This window comes from Triticum dicoccoides, chromosome 5A, assembly GCF_002162155.2.
Source record: "Triticum dicoccoides isolate Atlit2015 ecotype Zavitan chromosome 5A, WEW_v2.0, whole genome shotgun sequence".
In the NCBI taxonomy this organism is placed as follows: Eukaryota; Viridiplantae; Streptophyta; class Magnoliopsida; order Poales; family Poaceae; genus Triticum; species Triticum dicoccoides.
The window spans coordinates 384,813,133-384,822,358 of NC_041388.1; the positions used below are offsets into that span (position 1 = coordinate 384,813,133).

The 9,226-nt window shown below is 50.9% G+C and overlaps 1 protein-coding gene across 1 annotated transcript; it reads right to left on the reverse strand.

The window, feature by feature from the left end:
• Positions 1 to 3,593: 3,593 nt before the first annotated feature.
• LOC119301682 (putative leucine-rich repeat receptor-like serine/threonine-protein kinase At2g24130) lies at positions 3,594 to 7,507 on the reverse strand. The gene is made up of 2 exons (XM_037578672.1): positions 4,361 to 7,507; positions 3,594 to 4,248 (listed from the first exon to the last, which is right to left on the reverse strand). Exons 1-2 carry the CDS (start codon positions 6,963 to 6,965, stop codon positions 3,830 to 3,832), a joined length of 3,024 nt encoding a protein of 1,007 aa, XP_037434569.1. The 5' UTR covers positions 6,966 to 7,507; the 3' UTR covers positions 3,594 to 3,829.
• Positions 7,508 to 9,226: the final 1,719 nt, after the last annotated feature.

The following is a 9,226-nucleotide window of genomic DNA, read 5'->3' on the forward strand; positions in this document are numbered from 1 at the left end:
ATTTCAAAAAATTCCTACGCACACGCAAGATCATGGTGATGCATAGCAATGAGAGGGAAGAATGTTGTCTACGTACCCTCGTAGACCAAAAGTGGAAGCGTTAGCACAACGCGGTTGATGTAGTCGTACGTCTTCACGACCCGACCGATCAAGTACCGAATGTACGGCACCTCCGAGTTCAGCACACGTTCAGCCCGATGACGTCCCTCGAACTCCGATCCAGCCGAGTGTTGAGTGAGAGCTTCGTCAGCATGACGGTGTGGTGATGATGTTGATGTTCTACTGACGCAGGGCTTCGCCTAAGCACCGCTACAGTAATATCGAGGTGGACTATGGTGGAGGGGGGCACCGCACACGGCTAAAGGATCAAACGATCAATTATTGTGTCTATGGGGTGCCTCCCTGTCCCCGTATATAAAGGAGCAAGGGGGGGTGCGGCCGGCCAGGGAGAGGGCGCGCCAGGAGGAGTCCTACGTTGGAATAGGATTCGGGAGAAGGAAAGAGAGAGGGGAAGAAGGAAAGAGGGGGCCGGCCTTGGGGGGGCGCCCCAATTCGGTTTGGGCCTTGGGGGGGCGCCCCACACTCCCCTTGCTTCCCTCTATTTCCACTAAGGCCCATGTAGGCCCATTAAGCCCCCCGGGGGTTTCGGTAACCTCCCGGTACTCCGGTAAAATCCCGATTTCACCCGAAACACTTCCGACATCCAAACATAGGCTTCCAATATATCAATCTTCATGTCTCGACCATTTCGAGACTCCTCGTCATGTCCTTGATCACATCCGAGACTCCAAACAATCTTCGGTACATCAAAACATATAAACTCATAATATAACTGTCATCGTAACGTTAAGCGTGCGGACCCTACGGGTTCGAGAACTATGTAGACATGACCGAGACACGTCTCCGGTCAATAACCAATAGCGGAACCTGGATGCTCATATTGGCTCCCACATATTCTACGAAGATCTTTATCGGTCAAACCGCACAACAACATATGTTGTTCCCTTTGTCATCGGTATGTTACTTGCCCGAGATTCGATCGTCGGTATCTCAATACCTAGTTCAATCTCGTTACCGGCAAGTCTCTTTACTCGTTCTGTAATACATCATCCTGCAACTAACTCATTATTTGCAATGCTTGCAAGGCTTAAGTGATGTGCATTACCGAGAGGGCCCAGATATACCTCTCCGACAATCGGAGTGACAAATCATAATATCGAAATACGCCAACCCAACAAGTACCTTCGGAGACACCTGTAGAGCACCTTTATAATCACCCAGTTACGTTGTGACGTTTGGTAGCACACAAAGTGTTCCTTCGGTAAACGGGAGTTGCATAATCTCATAGTCATAGGAACATGTATAAGTCATGAAGAAAGCAATAGCAACAAACTAAACGATCAAGTGCTATACTAACGGAATGTGTCAAGTCAATCACATCATTCTCTAATGATGTGACCCGTTAATCAAATGACAACTCATGTCTATGGCTAGGAAACTTAACCATCTTTGATTCAACGAGCTAGTCAAGTAGAGGCATACTAGTGACACTCTGTTTGTCTATGTATTCACACATGTATTATGTTTCCGGTTAATACAATTCTATCATGAATAATAAACATTTATCATGATATAAGGAAATAAATAATAACTTTATTATTGCCTCTAGGGCATATTTCCTTCAGTCTCCCACTTGCACTAGAGTCAATAATCTAGTTCACATCGCCATGTGATTTAACATCAATAGTTCATATCACCATGTAATTAACACCCATAGTTCACATCGTCATGTGACCAACACCCAAAGGGTTTACTAGAGTTAATAATCTAGTTCACATCGCTATGTGATTAATACCCAAAAAGTACTAAGGTGTGATCATGTTTTGCTTGTGAGGGAAGTTTAGTCAACGGGTCTGCCACATTTAGATCCGTATGTATTTTGCAAATTTCTATGTCAACAATGCTCTGCACGGAGCTACTCTAGCTAATTACTCCCACTTTCAATATGTATCCAGATTGAGACTTTGAGTCATCTGGATCAGTGTCAAAACTTGCATCGACGTAACCCTTTACTACGAACCTTTTGTCACCTCCATAATCGAGAAACATATCCTTATTCCACTAAGGATAATTTTGACCAATGTCCAGTGATCTACTCCTAGATCACTATTGTACTCGCTTGCCAAACTCACTAAGAGGCCGCGCGCTACTCGCAATGAAGTTCCGCCTCAGGCGGACGCGGGCGCGACTGCTAGCTGCACCTCCTACACGCCCCATTGAACTATCAGCCCCACACGTGGCAGGTGGACAATGACTGACCGTCCACGTCCATCATCGACCTCATGCCCACCGGCGTCGACAATGGACAGGTCGCGGACTCGTCCAAGGATGAGTAGGGCATGGGAGGCGGCAGGGCATTGTGCCCCAAGTGGGCCAGTCTGTCTCCCATGTTCTACTCTTTCTCGCCGCAGACCGCACCTTCACTTCATGTGTCTTACCGTCGCCGCTCATGGAGACGGCAGATGGAGAAGGTGGTCGACGATGTGGAATAGAAAGGAAGTGGACGACGGCCGTCGCCATAGGATAGGTTTAGGTCGGGTTTTTTCTTCTTCTAAAATCCACCGTTTTTGCATGAATCTCATCTGGTTTATATGAAAATCCGCCGTGTTTGCATAATTTCGTCCAGTTAGTTGAAAAGTTGTTTAAAATGTATGCAGACACTGTTGGATGACGGCCTTCGATATCAGTGCCCGTAGATTCGGCCCCCTGTCCATGGACAGATGCCTGAGCAAATTTGAGGATCAGCATTGAAAATGCCCTAAACAATGAAGATTATCAAGACATTGCTGAGGAACAAGATGAATGATGATGGGATAAATCATAGCATGTTAAGCTATACCCGCAAACCGGATACGCGGACGGGGGACCAATCCTAGTCCTAGAAAGAAAGAAGCATCCAACCAGAAGCGTCATCAGTGGGGCATTAAGAGCACAACAGGGATACGCATCATCTGCATGATCAGGTTATCATATTTGCTAGGCTGGTCCATTCTAGGGGATTGCTCATGATATGCTCCGGCGCACACTCGGTTTATATATCCATCATATATACATAGATAGAAGGTGTACATGGACCAAACCTTCCATCTGAAATCCATATGCAACTTTGCTGTTTCACCACTCCTATCCTAACCTTTCTGTAAAGCCTACGTAGAAAAGGTGCCAACTTCGTGCTCAAAAGGCTGTGGTTCTTGCAACTGCAAACTAGTCTGCTTTAGCATGGTAAAAGGGCACTGGTATATCACAGAAGATGAAACAATTTGTGCTCTCGACCCATTCAGTAGTGCGCGTGACTCCATTTTCAGTGTACTCCGATACTTCAGTAACATACTAACATCTGATTTTTCAAGTTTTTCTCAAAAATAATAATAATCTACTCCCCCCATCCCATAATATAAGAGCATTTTTTACACTGTGTTTTTGACATAGTGTCAAAAACGCTCTTATATTATGAGACGGAGGGAGTAATTTTCAAGTTTGCCAAACAAAAGGGAGACATCTGATTGTTTTGGAGTAGATGGTACGGGGACAAAACAAAGGTAAAAACAGAAGATAGCCGTCACACTGAGCTAATCAGTTACTTCCTGAACTTAATTCAGTCTGTAATTAATCAAGCCTATGTATAAAGCTAATATTACATCAAATCAGACACTTTGAAAGAATGATAAACATACATCTTGTGATCATCTTCTCCCTTCACGACTGCATAAATTCCTAACCACGCATGCACAACGTATCCCTGTTAATTTGATAGTTTGCCACCGCTAAGCTAGTCATCAATATCTTCAACTACCGTGGATGAGAAGCCCAACGAGGACTCGAATGTAGCGGCGGTGTCGCCGCCGAGGTACCGCTTGAGCCGGTCCAGGTCATCGGCGGCGTCCAGCATAGACGGCCGCGTGGACGCTCTCTCCTGGGTGCAGAGAATGCCGAGCTCCAGCAGCTCGCCGATGGCCGCGTCCGACATCCTCCTCACCTCGGGCGTCTGGTCCAGAACCATCCTGGCCAGCGCCTGGTCGACCACCGCGTGGGCCCGGCCATGGTAGTGGCTCTTCACCCACTTGTGCAGGCTCAGCCCGCCCTCAAACATGTCGTCAGTCGGCTTCTTCCTCGTTACCATCTCCATCACCAGAACGCCGAAGCTGTACACATCGCCCTTCGTCGTCGGGTTCGAGCCGTAGCCATACTCTTCAGATCATTGACCAAGAAGTAAGAACCACTCAGAACTAAGAATCTGAGAACTCATCACCAGAATAGCTTGTGAATTAGCTTTAGCAGTGTGTGGTTTCATGGTACGTACCTGGAGGAATGTATCCGATGGAACCGCACAGCATGTTGGCGGTGGAGGCGCCGACGTCGGCCATGTTGGCCACCCCGCCAACGCTCATGACCAGCCGGGAGATGCCGAAGTCGGACACCAGCGCGGTCATGTCATCGTTGATGAGGACGTTGCTTGGCTTGAGGTCACAGTGGATGACCTTGACCGGTGAGTGGTGGTGCAGGTAGGCAACCCCCTCGGCGATGTCGCTGCAGATGTTGACGCGCTGCACCAGGCTGAGCTCGGCCGGCGGTCCAGCATAGAGGCACCGCTCCAGGCTGCCCTTCGCCATGAAGGGCAGGACCAGCGCCTTGAAGTCCGCCAGGCTGCATGCGGTGATGATCCGCATGAGGTTCCGGTGGCGGATGCGCTTCAGGACCTGGCACTCGCGGCTGAAGCTCTTGGTCGAGTTCCCTGACTGGAGCTGCAGCACCTTCACGGCAACCATGGTGCCGTCCCGCAGCGTGCCACGGTACACGCGGCCGTAGCTGCCCGTTCCGACGAGCCGGTCTGCGCTGAACTCCTCCGTCGCCTCAACCAACTCCTGGTGTGTGATCCGCGGGTACTTGTACTTCATCACCGGTGACGAGCCTCCGCTGCGTCGGCCCCTGAACATGTCCTCCCGCATTGCAGCTAGCCAATCCCGGATCTTCCAGGCACCGACCGCGCAGAGGATTGTCAGCACGAATGCTAGCACGGCGGCGCAGACGCACATCACGACCAAATACTTCCGGGACTGATACCATGGGCGGTGTCTTTGGCAGTTGCGCCTAACCACCGAGCCGCAGAGCCGTGGGTTGCCAATGTAGGACAGGAAGGTGAAGTCCGCAAAGACGCCAGTGGTGGGCACATGGCCGACGAAGTTATTGTATGACAGGTTGAAATGTTTCAGGCTGGTGCATTTCGTCAGGTTTGCAGGGATCTCACCGGTCAGGGAGTTGTTGGAGACGTCCAGGTTTTTGAGGTCCTTGAGGAGGTCGAGGGACGACGGTAGGACGCCGGTGAGCAAGTTGTGCGACAGGTCCAGAACCTCCAGCTCCCGGCAGAGCCCAATCTGCGGGGAGATCATGCCACTGAAGTTGTTCCAGGACAGGTCAATCGTTTGCACTTGTTGCATGTTGCCGAGCCCCCGTGGAAGCTCACCTCTGATCTGGTTGTGCGACAGGTTCAGAGATATAATGTCGGTGCCAGAGACCATGTCCGGTACCTCTCCGGTCAAGCTGTTGTTCGAGAGGTCAAGGTGCAGCAAGCGGATGCATTCGGCAAGGCGGTTTGCCGGTATCTCCCCGGACAGCTGGTTGTTCTGCAGGTAGAGGTTGACAAGCCCGGTCCCGATGCCGCTCGGGATGCTCCCTGACAGCGCATTGCCTGACAGATCCAGCTCGCCGAGGCTCGTCGCGTTGCCTATGCACGCTGGGATCATGCCCCTCAGGGCGTTGTTGGAAAGGGAGAGCCGCTCGAGCTTCGGCAAGCCGCAGATGGAAGCCGGGACTGTCCCATTCAGCTGGTTGCTCGACAGGTTCATCAGTGTGATGTTTATCACGTCGCCCATGTCGGCTGGGATTGGCCCCTCGATCTTGTTGAGCTCCAGGTTGAGGTGCGATATATTTGGTGGGAGCAACGAGCCAAGCCAGGTTGGCAGCTGACCGCCCATCCCCACCGCGCCGGCCTCGATCTCCAGTATTTGGGAGCAGTTCGATACTGCGGCGAAGAAGGGCTCCAGGTTGGTGTTGCCGTCGTGGCTCGAGAACCGGTAGTTGTTGGACAAATGCAGGTACTTGAGCTGCTGCTTGCCTGCTATGATGCCGGCGGGGAGCTTGTCGGCGAGCGAGTTGTCCTCCACATCCAGCATGTACAGATAGGTGCAGTTAGCGAGCCACCATGGGAGTTTTCCGGTTAGCCTGTTGGAGTAGAGGTTGAGCACAAGAATGTTCTCCGAGGCTTCCAGGGGAATCTCGCCAGACAGATCGTTGTTGCCGAAGTCGACCAGACCTAGACGGGTGCAGTTCTTGAAGAGAACGGCCGGGATAGGGCCTGAGAGCTGATTATCCTTAAGGCTGAGGTAGGCCAAGCTTGCCAGCTCAGAGAAGGACGGCGGTATGCCGCCGCTGAGCTGGTTGTGGCCGAGGTCGAGGACTTCGAGACCGCGGAGGTTGGAGAGCTCGGCTGGGATCTGCCCTGCGAGGAAATTGCTAGACATGTCGAGGCTCTTGAGGCGAGTGAGGTTACCGATGACCGGCGGCACGGCGCCAGAGATGTTCATGTCGCCTAGGGAGAGGCCGATGACGTGCTGCCGCCTCCAGTCGCAGGCGACGCCAGTGAGGCCGCAGACGTCGCCGTTGGACTCGTTCCAGTCGGCCAGAGGCGACGGCGACAGCAAGGTGAGCGAGCGTTTCAACGCCAGGAGCGTGGCCTTCTCCTGCAGAAGCACTTGCCGCCGACGCTGCTGCTGCCGGACGATTGTCCCAGCCCGCCTCTCGCCCGCCGCAGCGGCCACGGCATGGAAGAGCATGAGGTGGAGGTGGAGGTGGAGGTGGAGGAGGAGGAGAATGGCCGCGCGCCTGACGGCCATGGGAGCTGCCCTCATGTTTTAGTGGAAAGGCATGCAGCCGGTGATGGACTATGGGAGGTAGCTCAGACCTGAGAGCCTAGCTAAGGGTTCTACATGGCGGTAGCATCTCCGGTCACTACTCTATAGGCTGGAATGGATGTACCAGACTCCAGAGATGGATCGGAAAGGATGTTGAGGTCGCAGAAAATATGGAATGGGAACGAAGATAGATGGATGGAGAATGAGGTGACGGCGACCGGCGAGAGTGGCGGTAATGGCATGGCCCCTGGCTGATTTGTTTCTGCGTCGGCTATGATTGCCCAGTGCACGATAAGCGGGCGCAGGCAGTGGGAAAGCGACCGGAGATGGCTCTGCACTGCACTTGCACTTCGGCAGCGCGCACGCACGCGCGTGCAGTAGGGACGAGGTTGCAATGGCCATAGATTTTCTTCGGGCATGCCGCACTCGCGCCAGTAGGCCAATACGGATGGGGTTATCTGTCTCGGGAAATACTGTAGTGCTAGCTGTGGTGCTTGCCAAGAAGATCCCCTTGTGTACAATGTATTTTCTTCTACTGTTAACCCAGCTAGTTAATCTGAACACTACTTTAGACAAGCGCGTGTATCTCTATTGCCAACCGAACAACCATCTGACAGATCTGGAGTAAGTTGAGCATGATAAAGCTAGAGTGAACCAATCTGGTTATGTATTGACTCTGTGCATCAATCCACACCTCCATGCAGAGGCCCGGCGCCGCCTCCTTTATCCAAAAAAAAAAACAAAGCTCTGTAAAAAAGATCTGATTAGTTTAAGCCAGAACCAATTCATACCAAGCAGCTGCACATATGTGTAGTTATACATGTCAAATCTTGCATGTGTGTAACAACTAGAAGCACAAACAGAAATTCTACTCACTAACATCCATCAGCTGGGTCATCTCAATTATCTGGTTTCAGGCTAACATCCACCAGAGACTAGCAGAGTAGCAGGGTGTTTACGGGGCGTCTATCATGCCTAACATGCACACGCTGTCTCTCAAAGGTTCAGAGAACAGCCACACTTTTCACAACCCGGGCATGTGATCCATGAACAAACTTTTCAACGGTCTGGACCATCATGCAACATTGCAATTGCAGACTTTTAGTACTAGTAAAGTTCAGCCTACAAGTGTGAGTGTGTGACCTATGCTGTTATGCACGAACTAGGGGTGGGCCAGAAAGCTTAACCTATGAGACCTTGTTTATACATAGGTAACCAAAAACAATGTCAAAGAATGATTAGCACTTTTGCGATGCAGGATAGGAAGATCGGCCTACATGTCTAAGGCTGTTATTTAAATGAGCAGTTAGGTGCATCATGACTGCCCTTTCAACCAAAATCAAGTGGGGCACTCTTGAGGTGTTTCATTTGCTCCATGATGTTTACTTCCCTCTGGAACAAACAAGATGTTCAGTTTGTAGATGTCTGGCACTGTTCCATCTTCGATGATATGCAGGATACAAAGCAGATTGTGTTAGTTGTTTGTACTGCTAGTTTTTTCAGATAAACTGTTTGTCCTGCAGGACAAGATAAGTAGTAGAGATAGATAGAGGCTTCTGTATTGCTCCATGTGCATGCCAAACTGTAAACAGGCACAGCACGGCACTTTTTCTCCTAATACTCGAATCATGTGAGACTGAGCATATGTGGTGAAGCCTCTAGCTAGAGCACTAGCAATAGCTCACGAAACAAAACTACTGCCAATTCAGATGATCCAGTGATCTTTTTAGCAATGCCCAGAGAAAATGCCATGCCACCATCTATCATAATTCTGACCTTTTTAATTGAAGTTATCCGCAGCCGGCACCGGGTGAATGGGCTTCGGTCTGCTGTCGCCTTCTTCAGAAAGAGCACACAACCTCTGTATTTTCTGCCTCAAAATGTAATTGATCAGACGAGGTTCCCGAGATAATGGAAAAACATTGTACACGACCGATCTCATGCGAGGAGGAGCTGGATACCAAATCACAGGCATGCGCCCCTGCTCCTTGAATCATCCAGAGAAAGCCCCAGCTTGATTTGAGCAATAATGCCAGTCCTCTGGGACCAGGTCTATTTTTCGCAAAGGTGTCTCCACCAAGAAGGTTGCACATGGTCTCCTAGTAAGCATCCCGGAGGTAGGGTATCCGGCATCGGGATCAACAGGCGGTGCAAATGCTGGGCTGTGCCGCGCATTTGCACGAGCAGGTGGTGGGCGCGCGGGTGCCCAGCCGGTGGCAGACAAGACAACCAGGAGATCACAAGCTGTACAGCTACAA